This window comes from Barbus barbus (assembly GCF_936440315.1).
Source record: "Barbus barbus genome assembly, chromosome: 49".
NCBI lineage: Eukaryota > Metazoa > Chordata > Actinopteri > Cypriniformes > Cyprinidae > Barbus > Barbus barbus.
The window spans coordinates 16,743,449-16,763,906 of NC_136727.1; the positions used below are offsets into that span (position 1 = coordinate 16,743,449).

At 36.7% G+C, this 20,458-nt stretch overlaps 1 protein-coding gene and 2 long non-coding RNA genes across 3 annotated transcripts; 1 reads left to right on the forward strand and 2 right to left on the reverse strand.

The window, feature by feature from the left end:
- Positions 1-5,278: 5,278 nt before the first annotated feature.
- LOC306867491 lies at positions 5,279-15,925 on the reverse strand. The gene is made up of 3 exons (XR_013784028.1): positions 15,849-15,925; positions 7,390-7,665; positions 5,279-7,122 (listed from the first exon to the last, which is right to left on the reverse strand). It is a non-coding gene; the product is annotated as an uncharacterized lncRNA (long non-coding RNA).
- On the forward strand, positions 8,779-13,073 carry LOC306867490 (CXADR-like membrane protein). The gene is made up of 5 exons (XM_079413165.1): positions 8,779-8,900; positions 9,599-9,642; positions 9,782-10,108; positions 11,863-12,180; positions 12,302-13,073. Exons 1-5 carry the CDS (start codon positions 8,890-8,892, stop codon positions 12,382-12,384), a joined length of 783 nt encoding a protein of 260 aa, XP_079269291.1. The 5' UTR covers positions 8,779-8,889; the 3' UTR covers positions 12,385-13,073.
- Positions 15,926-18,518: 2,593 nt separating the features above from the next.
- Positions 18,519-20,133, reverse strand: LOC306867448. The gene is made up of 4 exons (XR_013784019.1): positions 20,053-20,133; positions 19,598-19,924; positions 19,384-19,500; positions 18,519-19,228 (listed from the first exon to the last, which is right to left on the reverse strand). It is a non-coding gene; the product is annotated as an uncharacterized lncRNA (long non-coding RNA).
- Between the last annotated feature and the right edge of the window lie 325 nt (positions 20,134-20,458).

The window sequence follows — 20,458 nt, forward strand, 5'->3', positions numbered from 1 at the left end:
AACTAAGCAAAGTACTCTAAGACTAGAGTAGAACCCTCCGCGGGACTGTTTTCTTGATCCTACTCCCGCTGAATCTGACCATTACTGCCCTCTCCTGCGATTTTGATTCCACTCCCACCTGCTCCCGCAAACATTCTAATATTGTATATAGCCTAATTTTCGCTCATCAGGGAGCTGCTATCAATATGTGGGGTAACCTCTTCTGAACAAGCACTTACTGTTCACTTTAACTTTCGATTTTATGATCAAGCGCACTCTGTGTAAAGGGAGCACGTGTTACAAGATAAAATATTTGTCAATGAGCTCAGGATCTGTTGAGCAGCAAATCCTCCAGCGTGGTCTTGTCAGTCATCTCTCCTTACTGTCTACCTGTTATCAGTCAAATCTGACTCCTGCAGCTTGTGTTGGATGCAGGATTGTCAAGTCCGCATTTTTATTGATTTATTTATTTTTCCACAGAATTGGGCTACTTTTAAACTGTGGCTGTGGTTGGGCAACCCCAATGCTCAAGTAGTAATTAATCATCTAAAATAATCTTTATGCATACTGTGATGAGTCGGCTGCCTCCCCCCTTATTGTCATCACCACCCCGTCCCGTATTCGCCGCCCTTCACCAGGCTCCCGACGGGAGTGGGTGTGTGAGAGAGGAGGTGCGCTGAAACAGCCAGGGCTGGCGGGGTGTGATGAGGCGCACCTGATGTGAATAGAGCCTCATCACCGCCGCCGTTTAAATGCCGAGCGCGCCTCTCCTCGGGAGACCGGTCTCTTCCCCGTGCATGCACGCTGGTGTCCTCGTGGGTCCAGGAAGGGTGCGTCGAGTAGGAGGACTGCCGCACCCGTTAGACGGCCGCCGGGCCAGGATGCCGGGCCGTGGAGTCCCCCAGAAGCTCCGGGGGCTTAGGAGAAGGACGTCGCCGCTGAAGGAAGCCGCCGCCACTCGCTCCTGGACCCGAGAGGGGAGCGCGTGCGGCCACCGGACTCCGCCCCTTCCCTGGACCCTTCCCTCCTGAACACTGCCCTCCTTCACAAGCCCCGCAGCACGACGAGGACACCAGATCCCCTGTTTATTTTGGACACTTTTCCCCCTTTGGACACTTTATTTTAATATCTTTGTTTAATAAAAACCTCTCAGAGGCCTGACGCCACACCCACTGTGTCTGTCGTTTGCTCCTCCCACCACAATACATGTTCTGAGAGCAGTACCTTTTTCTTTGCTCGCTTCTGGACGACTGATGCTGTTTCTCACCACAAGTTGTAGGTCTGTTGTTGCAAAGCGCAGCATTAAAGCTTTGTGAATATTCATATCGAATTCTCGATGACATGAGTACAAACCAGTGAAATTTGATTTTCAAATCCATGCTGATGAAAACAAAACGATCGCACTGACTGACATTTGCAAAGCGCGTGCATAAGACGAGCCTCTCATTGGATGAGTCAGTGGACATTGGATGAGTCAGTGGACAAGATAGGGAAGAGGCAAGCATTAAGTGGACCAGCAGCCACACACACATACAGATGCATCTCAAAAAATTAGAATATTGTGAAAAAGTTTGAGTCAGTGCATCAAGAGTCACCACGCTCAGATGTCCTCAGGAAAAGGGCTACCAAGCCACTTCTGAAACAGAAACAACGTCAGAAGCATCTTACCTGGGCTAAGGAGAAAAAGAACTGGACTGTTGCTCAGTGGTCCAAAGTCCTCTTTTCAGATAAAAGTAAATGTTGCATTTCATTTGGAAATCTATGTCTGGAGTCTGGAGGAAGACTGGAGAGGCACAGAACCCAAGCTGCTTGAAGTTCAGTGTGAAGTTTCCACAGTCAGTGATGATTTGGGGTGCCGTGACGTCTGCTGGTGTTGGTCTATTGTATTTTATCAAGTCAATTACAAAGTTACAAAGTCAATGCAGCCATCTACCAGGAGATTTTGGAGCACTTTATGCTTCCATCTGCTGACAAACTTTATGGAGAAGCTGATTTCCTTTTCCAGCAGGACTTTAACACCTGCCCACAGAGCCAAAACCACTTGAAAGTGGTTTACTGACCCTCATATCACTGTGCTTGATTGACCAGCCAACAGGCCTGACCTGAACCCCATATGGAATCTATGGGATATTTTCAAGAGAAAGATGAGAAACAGTCAATCCAACAATACAGATGAGCTGAAGGCTCAATAGTGCCTCAGCAGAGCCACAGGCTGATTTTGTGCTAAAGCAGTCCTGACCAAGTACTGAGTGCATAAATGAAAATACTTTAAAGAACTTGAACTTTTCTGTTTTGCAAATCCTTTTTTGGATTGATCATAGGAAATATTCTAATATTTTGGGAGACTGGATTTTTGACTTTCATGAGCTGTAAGATGTAATCATCAATATTAAAAAAAAATTTTTACTTTACATGTAATGAATCTAGAATATATGAAAGTTTCACTTTTTGAAATAGGTTACAAAAAAAAAGAAGAAACAAAGACATTTTTCAATACCATATTCAAATTTTTGGAGATGCACCTGCTGTACACACAGCTTGACATACACACTCAGGGCAAGTTCTGCAATCCTACTGTAGGTGTACTGCTGGGGTGCATTTCCCAGAAGCAACTATGGTCGCAAGTGCCGTCGTTACCAATAGAGTTCAATGGAACTTACCACCGTGCTTAGCTAACGATGCTTTTGGGAAACGCACCACTATTCAGTTGGCTCATTTGGAGGCAATTTTTTTTTTTTTATTACATTTGAATTTTTTTAATATATAAAACTATTTATTTTTTTGGATAAATTTGTCTGTCTTTTATTACATCTACCAACTGTTATAATTTCAGTTTGTGCTGGTCAATTATGAAGAATACATAAAATTTAACTGCTAGAAAAAACTTGGGAGAATTGGGGCTGAGGGGCCGCTGCTGCAAATCTTTGAGTGGCTCCTCCACTAACATATGTAATCTTGCTCCAAACTTTTGATAAAACTTGAGAGCCCATCTGAACCCAATATTAATCAGAATCCACTCACTGCTCAAAACGTGAGCAGAGGTTGCGTTAGACTTTAACACTGTCTGTCGTAAGAATTCTGTCATAATATATTATTACCCATCAATTTAATTTTCATATTTTAATTATAAAAACACATTTAATCATTGTATTTTTGATAATGAACCTACAGGACGAGCATATAAGCTTATGCATTTATTTATTTATAAGAACAGATGAACAGAGACTGCGTCACTTTTGATGTTCAACACTGCAGTGACAGCAGAGACCACTAAAAACAACAAAATATGCTAGGGCTGGGTAAAAAAAATTAAAAATAAATAAAAATAATTTCTCGATTTTAATAGGTTCTCATTTTTATGAACCAATATCGATTCTTAAATCCAAATCGATTCTGTTTTCAGTTGATGAATGAACCGTGCATACAGTGCACCTGCCATCCAATGCAATTGGATAAGCTTTGTGCGTTGTTACTTTTGATATGAAACAAAGTCTCAGATTTCAAATTCTGTTCATTTCATTAGGAAATTCAAGCAGTAAATACCTTTTTGGCGCTCTTTAATGAGGCGTGATAGATCGCTGTAAACACCTCAGATCAAGCCAAGCGGCAGCGCATTGAACAAATCTTTTTTTTTTTTTTTATTGCAAAAACTTGTAGAAACATACAAGAACAGGGAAACGAGACATGAATATATACCTACAAAAAACAATCGTATACATAATAGTCTGGATTTGCATACATCAAATTACGATATTATCTATACAGAAAAGTGCAAAAAGAAAATTACATCATTCTAGAAAAGTTGTCATAGTGCATCAAAAATGTGGTACTCTTTTTGTTATTTGTAAGTCTAAGAGATGAAACAAGAAAATCAAATTCAGAGAGAAAAAGGGGGAAAGACAAAGGAGATTTAAGCCATTTTTGGTTATGAATGAAGCATTTTGCATTCAATATAAGAAAATTAACATCATATTCAGCAGATAATAGCTTTGGATTTCCATAATAAAATATAACATCTTTGAGGACGAAGGTATGGGTCACATTTGTAAGCTTGGAAACATAGGTGCTTAAGTCACCCCATAATTTGCTGGTAACACCACAATCAGAAAATAAATGGGCAGCTGTTTCCTCAACAACACCACAAAACGAGCAAGACTCATCAACATCAGAATATTTAGAAATAGACAAATTAACGGGATAAATTTTATTAACTTTGTTAGGTAAAATTTACTTGGCAAAAGCCAGGCCTTTCTCCAATGTATATTTGCTGTAAAGGAACCCCAGTAGAATTTCCCTCTTGAAGTAATCTTTCTCTTTGTCTGAAATATTTTGCGAATATGTCTGTTATTGCATTTCTGATCTAAAATATCAATACCACCCAAACATAAAGCCGGATAAACACTGTTGCCTTGACTGTATTTAAGGTGACTTTTAAGCCTACTGGGATGGCTCTCATCAAAGTATTATATTCCTTTGGTGGGACTGGAAAACGATGGAGATTCATAAATTGTTCGTAAGTTAAAATATTACTAAAATCATCAAACACAGATAAAATACAATTCAAGTATTTTTTTTTTACAGTCTATGGTACTACCACTGCTTCGTAATCTGATTCAAAAATAGCTCGAACCCTTGCGCAGGTTTCACGTGTCAAGCACCTCGGAACAGAGACTGAGCTCTTTTGAATTGTCAGCATGATACCAGCCAAGAAAAAGGCCGTTCGGAAGTCTGGCAGCATTTTCAACTTGTATCAACAAATAAAATAAGCTAATAATAATAATAATAATTAGTATTATTATTAGTAAGATTGGTATTTTAAAATAATAAATTATAACAATGAACTATAATATGAATAAATATTTACCTGTGTATTTTATGCTTATTCAATGTATAATAACATATGTTAATAATAGGCCTACATAATGTAGGAAAATAATTTCCGTATATTAATACACGTGACCTCTTTCTGTAGGCTGAGTGCCTAATTTGCTCTCAACAGCTTCCTTATAATAACAACACATCCTCCATGTTGAGACATTTTAGAGCTAAACATGCACTTTCACTAACCAGCTCACAAGCATTTCACAATAATGTCCTTTTCCTTTGATTATATATGCCTACATGAGCCATGCCTAAGAATCCATAGGTTTAGGAATAAGGATAAAGCTTATGTGAATAAGGCTGCATGTGTTGATCAAAGCACATTCATAAATCAGTTAATTTATCCCATTTATTCATTCTTTCATGAATTCATTAATAAGCTATTGTGTACTGCATCCACGCAGAAAAACTTTATTTTAGAAGAATTTTATTGTATTGCTTTTGGGGTTTTCAGAGCAGAAAGTGATTTATTACATGAAACAATCAACAATATACATAAAATAATGATTATTATTATAATAATGGGCCATCTGGGACATGCATCACCTTCACCTTTTGACCACAAGGACTATTTATTTACCCAGTTTTGGTTTACTATAATAATTTGTGTATGTTAATTTGCTGTTTATGATCTAGTTTAAGTTAACAACTATACTTCAGACAGGAAGTAGACTCATTTCCGCGCATGCGCAGTACAAATCGTGTTTCCGGTACGGATCGAGTAGTGCGTCCGAAATCGCATACTTCCCTACTATATAGTATTCGAAAAACAGTAGGCGAGAAGTGCCCGGATGACCTACTACTTCCGCCCGAATTCTGTAGTAGGCTTACGATGGACACTTTACTATCCCATGAGGCTACGCGAGAGGAGGCGTCATATTCGAAAAATGGCGGAAGGAGGCGACGCGGCTGTTTTCAAGTGTTAGTACCTCAAGAAAATCGTCGTTCGTTGTGGTTAAATTGTACTTGTTTAAAATCATCCAGGTAAACGGCTTACTTGTTGAAGGTTTAAACAATGTAAACAGAGACGATTTTGTGAATTGCTGTTAAAAGATGTTTAATCAATGCAGTCCATCAGCTTGTTAACGCTGCTTTCCTCGAACAGACGTCTGTTCGTTTACTAATTTAATGAGATAAAGTTACAAAACTTAAGGGAATTAAAGCGATTTTATTTCTCTTTTACCAGTGCTGATATTTTGAGAGAAATTTGTTGGATACATAGCAAAATATTGTTAATAAGTGCCTTAGCTTGCCATTGATAGACTGATCAATAATTATCACTAATGTTGATGTGACATTGAGAAACTATTTTAAAGCCATATCTTATCAATATAACTTCAAAACAATATCAAAATAGTTTTCTTCCCCTGTATAAGATGAAGAACAAAAATTAGTGGGGAAAAAGTGGAAATTCAAAATTTACCCCAGGAATAAAGTAATAAATTAGTAAAATAAAGCCCAAATAATATAATCCCCAAGGGACATTTGTGATATTGCTAGAATTTCAAAGAACTGTGATATGAATTCCTGGTTTCTGCAGGTCTAAAAACTTCTTAATGTCTTTAGTAGTGCAGTATAATGAATTGCATCTGTTACGTATCAGGTCCAGGAGAATAACTCCCGCTACAACTGACTTCTTGTTTCTTTCTCTTTTATTACTTTGAAGCAAGTTGTTCAAATTGGAAAACAGTAGCACAAGACGTCAAAAAGAAACAAGTTAACTTCAGGGTTGGGAAAGCCAAAATAACAAACAAAATTCAATCTACCCTTTTTTTTTAGAGAGAACTTATTATCCTATCAAAAAAAAAGAAAACAAACATACAGACTGAACTAACTCCCTAACTAGCCAAAAAAACAGGAGAAAACGTATAATCACAGTAAAGCAAAAGTGGCACCCCAACTCCGACGGCTTACAAAGCAATGACATTTACTACAATTATAATAAGGAACGAAACACTCGACACGTTGAGTGTTACAAGAAAAAGCGTTCACTGAACGCTTAAAAAAAAAAAATAGAGAAAAAAATGAACAACGAATGGGGATAAAGTAAAAGGACAACGAATAACACAGTGTTTAAGTCACTGCATGGAGATTTTTATCTTTCCAACAACAGTTTCAACCACAACGCTATGAATCATCAACAACAGTCCCCTTTCTCTCTCTGCCAGAGCCACGTCTCTTCCTCTTTTTTGAAAGACGCACAGTTCCAGGTTGACCAATCACGGGGCACATTCTCGACATGTTCAATTAGGGAGGTGCAACCTGCATGAGTGACAGAGCGAGAGAGAGACCATACACAATACGTCTCATCATAACACATCAAATATAAAAGTTTTTGTGTTTATATAATGTGTGTATTGTGAATATTTATATGTATATTTAAATATTTACATGTGTATTTTATATATATATACACTAACTAACACTAGCTTAAACAATAGCAATATGAGAAGAACATGAACTGATTTGCAGTCTTAACCTGTTAAATTATCTTACAGGTAATAATGCACTTGAAGACCAGGCACACACCTGTGGCCAGATTGTCCCACACATCCTCTCCTGCACTGGCTTTGTGTTTCAGGATTCAGGTTGGTCATCCTCATGATCCTCACAACTTCTGGATCAACAATGTCCCTGTTCTGAAGACAGAGGTTGTGGAGCACAGCACGCAGCAACATCTGGCACAAAGGCAGGGCTCAGTTCATTTGCTGGTGGTTCACTTCGGATGTGACAGCCATATATTGTTCCAGCTACCACATGGACAGTTGGAGACCCAGCCAGCTGCTCCCACTGTCTCCAGGTCATCTGCAGTGGGGAAAGCAATCAGCCTTCTCAAAATCCTGAAGACTGCCCTGCTCTTTCTGGGCACACTGTCATGCACAGAGGAGCTGGGGACGTCGAAGGCCAGAGACAGCACCCAGCATTATAATGCTGTTGTGTATGCATATGGTTTATAATGTATATATTTATGTATGTATTTATGTATATGTACAGTGTTGTGGAGTAACTAGTTACATGTAACTAAATTACGTAATTTAATTACAAAATAAATGTAATTGTAATCAGTTACAATTACTGAGAAAAAATGTGTAATTAAATGAGTTACTTATGAAAATGTTAATAATTACAATCTGTTTTTTTTCACGCACACTCACATACAGATTTAATTGATTTATTTCATAAATTGCAGCAATGTTTCAGGGGTTTAGGACACAGAATAGGCTTAGTCGATAACTTTTATTTAATATTTGGATTTATGAATATGCTTTTTTTAAGATTAACTGTTTTTCCCAAGGCATTGTTAGATGACACTGTTTCCTGTTATAACTGCAAATATTTAATAATAAAAAAACTGTATAATAGTTACTAAACTGTTATGGTTTTAAATCTGTATTTAACCTCAGAATGATCTCAAAGTCTTATTTTGTGGTAGCTGTGCTTTTAAATTAATTTACTTATTAATCTTAATTCAAGTGATGAAGGACTAATCAGAGTTGAGTACTGTGAAATTAACCCTGTCTGGTTTATATGATTGAAAATGATTAACAGTTGAAAACATTAGAAATTCAGAGAAGTTATCAAATGTAATCAGTTTAGTTACACTACTTATTACAGCTGGCTGATGATGCTTCTATTGTGTTTTGTTTATGTATTGTTTATATATATAATGGAAGGAAGCGGAGACGCGTCGTCCATCATTTTTTGCAGATCGTTTTATTTTTTAAGAGTGGGTCCGATCGCTTATCAAACTGAAACCACCGTCAATTAATCGATAATAATAGGCTGATTAAAAAAACACTTTATAGGCACTAATATTGCAATTATATAATGCAATATATTATATAATAAATATATTCAATTTAATATTGAAATTTTGAAAATGTGACGTAACGAAGGCTCGTTTGCAGCTCGCGGCCAAGTTGACCCACAGAGCTCCGAACCAGCTTCAAAAGCGACCATCACTACTGAAAGCACCCATAACTACATAAACCTTAACAGTATTTATTGCATTATTTAACCTCTTGAGTCATGAGCCCCAGGTATGTTATAGGATTTTGACGGCACACATTAACTTATATAGAAATCGAAATACTTTCCTAGCTTCGGCTAAATGCTAATTGTCTAAAAATGTATACTATCATAGCCCACAGACCACCCGATAGTAAATTAAACATTTCAAACGGTTTGTAGACCGTAAAAGGGAAACATATTCTTAGTTTTGTGAAATGTTTGAAAAGCTGTGACTCCACTCGGACTGCTACAACAGTAAAGTTAGCATAGCATGGTTGAATGTGCATATTTGAGCTATGTCGAGCAGTTTACAGTTGTAGCTTGTCCACACCGAAATATCTGAAAATACTAAAAGCACGTCTATCCGCTTTAAACATCATTAAAGCTCACTGAGGTAGAAAGATTAAAATTGGACGTAGCCTAAATAGTACTATGTCGTTTCTGACAATCTAGTTGCAGCAAACCCGTAAGTTAAAAAACCGCAGCTTGTGTACATACAAATGCAAACATTATATTTTATAGACAAAATAACAAAAATAAGATAATGTTTAAAACCTGTTCTATTCACTTGACATCTGGCGTCACCACTTCTAGGCCCAAACATTAGCACAGAAAATAATTCCCCAGCTTTTCAAAAGTCATGTTTACAGTAATGCATTAACCGAAAACAACGCACAACATTAGAAATAATTTTTTTTTGCTAAAAGCAAATATTTTATGTTTACAGGCGCTGTATTGTTTTACTTTATCTGGTAATGGAGATAAATGAAGGTGAGCATTAAAAGGATTATTAGAGGATCAATGATATACTTTAAGTGTTCCTGATAAAGAAAATTTAAAGTGTTTTAAAAATCCAGTTAAATAGTTGGTGGTATTTTTTATTATCATCATGACTTCTCTCTGTTTTCAGTGTCACTGCAGGTCACTGTTAGGGGTGTTATTGGAGATTCTGTCATTTTACCCTGTTCTTCTAAAGGATCTCCACTTACAGTTGAAAAGATTACAATGAATTGGAAACACCACGACAGATTGACTGTATATGACGTTGAGAAAGGTAAAGTCTCTGTAAAAGGACAGGATCCAGGGTACAAGAACAGAACTAAAAGCTTCCCCGAGGAGTATACGAAAGGAAACCTCTCCATCAAACTTAACAACCTTCAGTACACTGATGTAGGAAAGTACCAGTGCTACATCACCGATGAATCAGAAATTCAGACTGTGGAGCTACTTATTGAAGGTTTGTGTATTGTATTGTTTTCTTTCTTATTTTTATTTAAAGGGGTCCTATTATGCCCTTATACAAAGTCTTAATTTGGTTTTTGGGGTGTACTAGAATAGGTTATCATGCTTGATTGTCCCAAAAATGCTTTATTTTTCACATATTTAAAAAATTTTCTGCACCTCTTTTCCCAGTCTATCTAAAACGCTCTGTTTAGTTCCTGTTTTACGGTGGCCGAGTGAGCTCAACGCGCTGCAAATAGATAAAACACCTGTAAGTAAAGAAAACAACTTCCTTAATTTTACAACGCACGCGCTGCAAATGCTCACAACACAACCAAAAAAAGAAATGCACTGCAAATAGATAAAACACCTGTAAGTAAAGAAAACAACTTCCTCAATTTGACAACGCACGCGCTGCAAATGCTCACAACATAACCAAAAAAAAGAAATGCACTGCAAATAGAAAGAAACGCCTGCAAATTAAGAAAACAACTTCCTCAATTTGACAACACACATGCTGCAAATACTCACAACACAACCAAACAAAGAAACGCACTGCAAATAAAATGTATTTGTTTGTGTTGTGAGCATTTGCAGTGTGTTTCTTTATTTGTTTGTGTTGTGAGCATTTGCAGCACCTGCTGTCAAACTGATGAAGATGTTTTCTTGATTTGCTGGTGCTTTTTCTATTTGCATGTGTTTTCTGAAGTTGCAGCGTGTTGAGTTCTCTCGGCCACCGTACTGTTTCGTTGAAGCCCCTCTTAATTTTCTACGAAGCACGAAATGTGCTCTGATTGGTTAGCTGTCCCAGTGCGTTGTGATTGGCGAACCACTTAAAGCGTGTTCCAGAAATGACACACCCCTTACAATAACGGCAAGTTTCATCTGCTCAGGTGTAAATACTAATGATGGAATCTATTTTGCCATACCAATTCAAGCCTGATTCAGACCCTGAGAATGTCTGCAAACAAGGTCCAAGGTTTTTAGTGCAGCTCAACCAGGCCTCGCCTCTTTCTTTGTGTGTGTGTGTGTGCGCTGTGAAAACTTACTCTCTAAATCTTAAGGTTTTGATGCCAGAATTAGACTTTATTATCAGAGACAATGGAGCCGAGAAAATTCTGCAGATTTTCTCGCGAGTCTGTCTACATATTCTTTTATACCGTTTTTCCTTTTGAGGCGTGATCCATAGATTTCCTGCATCATTGTCATTGTTCACCTTCTTTTGGCTGTGTCTCCATCTGCTTCCTGGAGCAGACAATAGGCCTCAAAGAAAGAGACCCTATCTTGCCAAAACAGGATGTGCAGTTTTACCTTACATCTGCACATTCCATTCTTCTGCAGGCCTCTACTCACCCACAGGCAGATACATTATTATAATAGTAGAATAACTTGATACATAAATGGCAATATTCACATTGATTATGCTTGATTCATTCATATTTTGATTAATAATCCACAGTGTGTATTCCGTGGGTGGGAATTATTCAAATTAGTGACTTCACAATATCTGGAAATAGTGGACTTCGGTCTGAACAAGCTATTTGGTGTAGTTCTTGAAAAGCGTTTTTCTGTTAAAGAAAATATCTCCTTTTTAATGTGGCAAACAGCAATATTACACACTAACTAAAGTTGAAAAAGTGCAAACTAGGACCCCTTTAAGTCACATGTGCCATTCATTAAGTAAATGCGCCATTAATGTGCCATTCATGAAGTAAATTCCTGTTTCTTGCATGAAAAATGGTTTAATTTCTAACTTCTCTTTGTTTTCAGAGCATCAGCAGGTCTTGATTGAGCGTTCTGTTGGAAGTTCTGCTGTTTTACCGTGTTCTTCTAGAAAATCTAATTTTACAAATGAAGACATTACAGTTCACTGGAGACACAAGGAGACTCTGAAAGTGTATGCCATTATTAAGGGGAAAGTCTCTCTGGACGAACAGTATTCATCATTTGAGAACAGAACTGAAATGATCCATGAGAAGTATCTGAAAGGAAACTTTTCCCTCAAACTCAACAACCTTCAACGCAGTGATGCAGGAACCTACACATGCCACATCACAAATGAATTACTAATTCAAAGTGTGAAACTAGGTTTGTGAAAAAAGTTTGATTCAAGTTTTATAAGTTTGTTGGGGTAATTTTAATGAAGTTACAATGAGATTGTTTAGCATTGTTTTAAGATCTCTCTGTTTTTTGTCTCTGTGACCACCAGAATTCAACCAAGGAACACAACCAAGACCAGAGAAGATTTTATTAGTACCTTTTCTTTCTGTTTCCATTCTGCTCTGCATGTGAGTATCGGGAGGAGAAATAATTTATCTGCATTGCAATGTATTTGTTCCACTGCGGTTCGGAAAATGTCCAACTTCAACACGAGACTAGTCCGTTAGCACTATAGTTAAAGCACAATCTTAAAGGAGACATATAATGCCCCTTTTTACAATATGTGATATAAGTCGCAGGTGTCCCCAGAATGTGTCTGTGACGTTCCAGCTCCCCACAGATCATTAATTATATAATTTTGAAAATGCCTATTTTGAATGGAAGCAGAAACACGCTGTTTTCGTGCCTGTCTCTTTAAATGCAAATGAGCTGCTGCTCCCCGCCCCCTTTTCCAGAAAAGAGCTACACCATTACACCTCGTATCTGCTAAAAAACATCTGTTTTAGTTGTGATTATCATGTTTATCGCGCTGAAATCATGCGTTTTAAACCATATTAGTTTAAACTTCTGATATACGGTTTTCTGAGTGCACACATCCGAAGCACACGCACAGAAAGCAGTTTGTCACAGCATGTCAGTACTAAACTAAGTTCTCATTCACACACAAGTTTACATTAAAAACACACGAGTAACAAAAACAGTCGGTTATGTCTGTGAAGGTAAACAGCTGGGAAAGAAATCGCATGTTTATTTTAGATCTGTGTGGCAGCAGCAATATACAGTAAATAAATCAATAAATCCACTGCTCTCTTGAGACTGGGACTCCAAATAGTGTTCTGTGCTCGTCTGTGCAGCCAAAGACAGAACAGTTAGCATGCTTTGCTCAAACTTTTGCTATGGCGTTAGAACTGGTACACCGTTGTCGCTTGCGAAATCAAAATGACGGCGCCGTGGGTTGAAACTTCCAGATTAAGGGGCGGTAATATTATAATAAGATCCCTTTGCAATGTCACTAGGGTTACACCGCAACCATTGAAGTATTGAGTTTCTACAGCGACTCGTTTGGTGCATATCGTTCTCTTTCTATGAAGCTTTATAGCATAGATCTGCTTATGTGAAGCAACCAATGAGAAAGAACTAACTAGGCCCCTATAAAGTGAAATTCTGTTCTGCAAAACAGATATTAGCAAAGGAGATTGTGCGTAAGTCTGACTATCTATGGTGATTGATTTAGTATGAGAGTGTTTACGCCCCCCTGTGCGGTATTTTCAGTGGGGTAACTATGCTATATAAAATGCTTATTATAGTTTGTGTTATTAATAATTCCATGAATTACATGTGTATTTCAGACATCACTTTTTCATTGAACTCTACAAGCTGCTTGAGTGAAATCATTCAATATGAATTCATAGTATTTCTAATATGACACGTCTTCAATTACAAGTAAATATTCATATGCCTGTGAGTCTGAATAAAATTACCTTTCAGAGTCATCTTTTACTGTGATTTGTCATTATTCACCTAAAATGTCAAAACTCAGTTTCAAATAATTGATTTAGCATTTAACATTTATGCCACTTTATAAATAATATTAAGAATCATATCAAAAGTCATTTATACATGTAAGTTTAGCCAGATGGGGCACATCTTGGGTAAGATGGCCTCAATGAATTGTATACTATGACAACTAATTTAGCAAGTGTTTACATTTATTTCTCTTATTAACACTTTTTTTCTTGTTGATGTGAAGAGTACATTGTATGAATGCTTAGAGAGTTTGCTCACATTTTTGAAGGCGTTTTGACTCAACCATTTTGACTGCTGAGTAGCATGTCTGAACTTAGGGTACAGCGGGCTAAAGGCACATGTTAACCTCTTAAGACCCTGCGGCCTCATATGAGGACATTGTATTTTAGTGAATTTCTCTGAGACTATACATGCCTCAGTTTGAAGTCTGGATGTCCTGTAAAGAACACATTCAGGGCTTTTCAGAGATACCAAATGATTGGATGTTTCACCACGACCACTCACTCTCCTTGGGCTTCAAAAATGTCTGAAATTAATTTAGTGGCACTCTTATGGAAATATGATAATATTTAGCAATTATCATTTAAATCTGTCTAATTTTTAAATTGTGTGTCATAAATCAACATGAGGAAAATGTTATGGGGTTTCACATCAAAATATAACTTTCTGTTACGAAACAGGATGTTGATTTCATACATGTCCTCATATGAGGACACCGGGACTAAAAGCATGTTTGTTACGGATTTTGGGAGACATAACAAATGAATAGGGAAATAAATTATATTTCAGTATTCTACGAAATATTATATATTAATATGAAAATCTGGTCAATTATTACTCCCACTATTACACTTCTTTTTTCAATACATGTTGCCCCAAAAACACATTAATATGCAAATTAGATTTAGTTTATAGATACATTGTATATAATATGAGAACCCCTTTATGGCCATTTTACACACATTTTGCAGAAAGAAAAAAAAGTTATAGCGAATCATTCTGTTATAGTTGAGAATCATCTTTATACAAAGGTTGGTAAAAAAAAATATGTATACAAATCTTAAACTAAAAATGTATTGGTTATTTTAAAAAATCAATTGTTTTTGCCCATGCATGTTCATTCATGTCGTTTTAGTTTTTCAAAGAAATTGAGTCCCGATGTCCTCAATCGAGGACATAGCATAACTTTTGAATGAAATATATATATATTTTTTTACATTATTCTAAATGCTCTAAACAATTTAAAGACATGAAAAAAAAAAAAAAAATGATCTGGTCTTAAGAGGTTAAGGTAAGTGTGTTATTCACTGCTCTCAGTGTGTATGATTGCAGAAAAGATAGTCTGTAAGATCAGAGCTGAAAGCTTCCCTGAAGGGTAGAAAGGAAACTTCTCCCTAAAACCCAAAGATATTCAGTACAATGATAGCCTACAGGAAAACGTCTTGTACATCATAGAGGCATCAAAAATGTAAATGTAATCTTTTTTTTTTTTTTTCTTCATTCTGTTTTGTTATTGTAGTGTTTTTTCATTTGAGGTGAAAAAAAAAAACCCCCAAAAACACCACGCATAACATTTGTATTCTTCACTCGGTTACATAGCCAATACTCTTACAGGCAACCCAGAAGAACACTATAAGAACACAATGCGATCACAATCACACTTAAATTTCACAAGAACACACTAAATGATCAAATAAACATTGCACTTAAAAGTAAAGGCAAACACCAGAAACTCCCACGATTGATTGAATCTAAACAGCACAACTAAAAAACTGCCTAATAAACAAATTATAATAATTACAAAATAATGAAATTATCAAAATCAAATACCTCCATTACCACCACAAACAAATTCCTCTCTTCAAAATTATCCACAACACTATAAAATGATTTATAGCAATTGAAACACAGGTTTAGGCTACAACAACAAAGTTGAAAGCACTATGATTAATCCGACACTGAACAAAGGAAAGGATTTCCTGGACATGCAGCATAATTTATGTTAGTAGACATTTAAAAATATAACCATAAATGCAATGATCTATTCAAAAACAAATAAAGATAATCACCTACTGAACCACCTCTGGTGTCTTTTCTCCAAATGTCGGGTCACACTCAAAAACCAGCTGATATTCCCACAAGAATCACTTCTGTCCCTCCCACCCCACTGTAAAGGTCTGTTTACTTTCTATGTCAGTCAAGTCAAGTGGTTATAAGTGACACAAAATATTGTTCCAAACATGTCTCGGACACATATTTTATAGCAGAAAAAAAGAGCATGATATTTATCATTCACGTAACTTATAGGCCAACTTCTCATAAATTCAAAAATCAATTAATCAATAAACAAATAAATAATACAAATGTTATGGGTGAATTTTGTTTATCAGAGCAAAAACTAAATTTCTCTAAACTTCTAAATCATTCGATTAATAGCAAATAAATATTTTTTAGTCATAAATCTTTATAATTCCATTTATACATCTGTATTGCAAATCTTATTTTACCACGTCACTGTACACTTTTAAGTAAAATACATTCAGGACAAAAGTATGTGAAGGATCAATCTGTTTAGTTTATTTGACTTATTTCTTTGTAATCTTTCAGGCTTTATTGACTTGTTAAAATATGTTTATTTGTTTTTTTTACTTATGAATGCATATCTGCATGTATCTTTTCTTTTCCAATCTTTTATTTATTTAATTATATTTTCAATTATTGTTACACAGTGGAGTAAAAGGAAAAGTATGGAGAGAAGGAACAAGTTGTAATATGAGCCAGGCCAGACTTGAACTGTTGTCCTCATGATCTAACAGCCCTTAAAGGAACACTCCACTTTTTTTTTTTTTTTTTTGTAAATAGGCTCATTTTACAAATCCCCAATAGTTAAACAGTTGAGTCTTACCGTTTTTGAATCCACTCAGCCGATCTCCGGGTCTGGCAGTAGCACTTTTAGTTTAGTTTAGTTTAGTTTAGTTTAGTTTAGCATAGATCATTGAATAGGATTGGACCATAGACTATAAAAAAAGATGGAAGACGCGTCTCCGCTTCCTTCCATTATAGAAAATTGAAGCCAAAACATCTAAGTATGACCGCTGCCGAGTCTGCGCAGTAGAGATTCGTTTGGAGCCCGAGTCTGCGCAGTAGAGATTCGTTTGGAGCCCGAGTCTGCGCAGTAGAGATTCGTTTGGAGCCAGAGTCTGCGCAGTAGAGATTCGTTTGGAGCCAGAGTCTGCGCAGTAGAGATTCGTTTGGAGCCCGAGTCTGCGCAGTAGAGATTCGTTTGGAGCCAGAGTCTGCGCAGTAGAGATTCGTTTGGAGCCCGAGTCTGCGCAGTAGAGATTCGTTTGGAGCCAGAGTCTGCGCAGTAGAGATTCGTTTGGAGCCAGAGTCTGCGCAGTAGAGATTCGTTTGGAGCCAGAGTCTGCGCAGTAGAGATTCGTTTGGAGCCAGAGTCTGCGCAGTAGAGATTCGTTTGGAGCCAGAGTCTGCATAGAGATTCGTTTGGAGCCAGAGTCTGCGCAGTAGAGATTCGTTTGGAGCCAGAGTCTGCGCAGTAGAGATTCGTTTGGAGCCAGAGTCTGCGCAGTAGAGATTCGTTTGAAGCCAGAGTCTGCGCAGTAGAGATTCGTTTGAAGCCAGAGTCTGCGCAGTAGAGATTCGTTTGGAGCCAGAGTCTGCGCAGTAGAGATTCGTTTGGAGCCAGAGTCTGCGCAGTAGAGATTCGTTTGGAGACCGAGTCTGCGCAGTAGAGATTCGTTTGGAGCCAGAGTCTGCGCAGTAGAGATTCGTTTGGAGCCAGAGTCTGCGCAGTAGAGATTCGTTTGGAGACCGAGTCTGCGCAGTAGAGATTCGTTTGGAGCCAGAGTCTGCGCAATAGAGATTCGTTTGGAGCCAGAGTCTGCGCAGTAGAGATTCGTTTGGAGCCAGAGTCTGCGCAGTAGAGATTCGTTTGGAGCCAGAGTCTGCGCAGTAGAGATTCGTTTGAAGCCAGAGTCTGCGCAGTAGAGATTCGTTTGAAGCCAGAGTCTGCGCAGTAGAGTCGTGGGGTGGAGCCGCAGAATCAAACTCCCGCCCAAACATTAATAATGTATTATGGTGGCAGGTTGAGTAAACTTTTGAGTGTTTTCATGAATTCTTTATTTTTATTATTATCAAGGTCCACTTATTTATTTATTTGACTCAGGTATGTTGACTATGTACACTTTTTTCTATACTATGGAAATAGATCCAAGAGTTTGAAGTACTATAAATAAATGATAAAGGCATGGTCAAAAGGTCAAAAGTCTCTAAATCTTTTTTTTAAGGCCTAAATATAACAAATTGACAAAATCCGAATCCTTAGATGTCACAAAACACTTGCCCACGGCCATTTATAGCCTTTGTTTATTTAGTTAGTTAGTTGGTTTGTTCTTGGTCTTCTAGCTCTCCTGTGGTCAGGATGCATTTGAATTTGAAAGGTGTCATATCGTATTTTTTATTTTTATTCTTTTCAGTTATTTTCCTCATGAGGTCCACTTATATATTATATATAATTATAAATAAATAATTATATTTATTTATTTAATGACTAATGTCCACAGTTTTTCTGAACCTATGAATTAAACAAGCTGGGGGTGTTTTGTTCTGCTGTGCCTTTAAGAGCTTCATGTTTGTTCAGTTTCATGATGGAGAAAGAAAGATGGCCACAGAGCAAGTTTACCGCTAAATATATTAATAAAAGACAAGATTGGCTTGATAAAAGTCTCTAAGCCAGTTTTAATATGATCTTAATATCACAAATAGACAAAATCCACATTCTTATTTGTAGTTCTTATAAGAACCTTAAATAGAACCCGTTGTGTTGAAATGCAAATTCAATTTTATTTGCATATTTACACTGTATTTTTTATTCAATACCAGTTCAGTCTAATTCCTGTTTTTTTTGTTTAGCTCAACACCGCTCTCTTGTGGACAGAAGTATTTCTGCTGAGTTGTGGCTAAACTTTATTGTTTTTTTTACAGTAAAATAGAAATAGACAATCAACAAAAGCACAGAACAAGGCCACCAGAAAACATAAAAATCACATTATTTCTGCTCACATTTTCCTGATTCTAGGAGAGATTATGAAAATAGTTACAGCCTCACATGCATAATTAGGTGTTATATGTATTTTATATTAATTTGCCCCTAAACAGCACATATACAGTAGATTGTTTTATTAAAGCAATATCACTCTCTCAGTGCTATTGGCCTGAATTTGAGTTCATATATTTTTAAGATGTTAAGAACTTAAACAATGAGAGAGACACAGTCGACTTTATATTTTCCTGTAACATATCTTTGTTAGCGTTGAGTCTCGTGGTTGTTCAGGATCCAGAACTTGAAGCTCCTGTAGATTCATATCCTGAAATGGTTTCATGTTGTCTCTGTTTCTGATATTTCCATGAACAAGAAGCTTTAATAGTCCTTAAAATGATCAAGTAAATTCAGATTCAACATTAAAGCAATATTTCACCCAAAACATAACTCTCTCGTGTTTTTGTCCATTTTGTAGCATCTTTTTCTTTAAGCATGACATTTGTAGCCAAACATATATACAGTATTTCTATCAAGTATCTCACCTATGATCACAATGATCAGAAGAGCACTGATGAGAGCAGATATCAGGGTAATAATCTGATTCTTCTCAATGTACTTCAGCACTGTATGATTCTGGATCTCTACATTTGGAGTTGCTTCTGTGCGATCATTGAAAGGGTTTAATACTAATATTTTATATTTTGTGGCTAACAGTGATTTAGTGTTTAAATAGCTGATCAGTGAACGTTTACTCACCAGTGAAGTATATTCTGGTGCCGTCGCTGTATTTTGGAGGTGTATCTGTGGTCAAACAGTAATAAAGACCTTGATCATCAAGAGTGACATTATTTATGAACAAGTGATGTTTACTTTGCTCTGAATATTTGTGTTTAAATGTTTTATTGTAGTAAAAAGTAGCTGAAGTTGTGGAAGAGCGTAATATCATAACTGGAGGATCTGGTAGTTTCAGTAATAACCAGTTAATCTCCGTTTCATCAAAATCACAGTTTATAGTCACATGTTGACCCAAATCTGTTAAATGGTCTGTTAAAGTCTCTGCAGATCCACACCATGAGAGCAGATCTGTGAAATACAACACACACACACACACACACACAAAATATTTGAAATGTAATTGTGTCGTAAAGCAATAAAACAAAATATGAATTTACAAAGAACATTATAATATTCATGAAGTACAATAAACTCACGGAGCTGAAGCTGAATGATCTTCAGGATGTTCAAACACTTCATGATTCAGTCTTGTTTGTTTCACACGACTTTAGAGAAGAAACTTTACCTCACGCTTTCTAAATAATAGAGTGATTATAACCGCAATCAAGAGGAAGTGACCTCATGTGTAGTGTTTTCTTTTATTTGCTCAAATATCAACCATTAACCCATATATAAGCTTGTGTCTTCTTCTTTTTTTTATTTTTAATTTTTAATATCTCATTTCATACTTGAAATGGTCACACTTTATTTTAAGGTCCAGTTCTCACTATTAACTAATTGACTATTGCCTCAATTAACTCCTAATTTGCTGCTTTATTAATAGTTAGTAAGGTGGTTGTTAAGTTTAGAGATTAAAGGATCTAAAATATGGTCATAAGGCAT

What these genes read in the sequence shown, in the direction of transcription:
- LOC306867490 (XM_079413165.1), top strand. An exon ending in GGTAATGGAGATAAATGAAG is followed by an intron (nt 9,643 to 9,781) that starts GTGAGCATTAAA and finishes CTCTGTTTTCAG; the next exon opens with TGTCACTGCAGGTCACTGTT. An exon ending in TGTGGAGCTACTTATTGAAG is followed by an intron (nt 10,109 to 11,862) that starts GTTTGTGTATTG and finishes CTTTGTTTTCAG; the next exon opens with AGCATCAGCAGGTCTTGATT.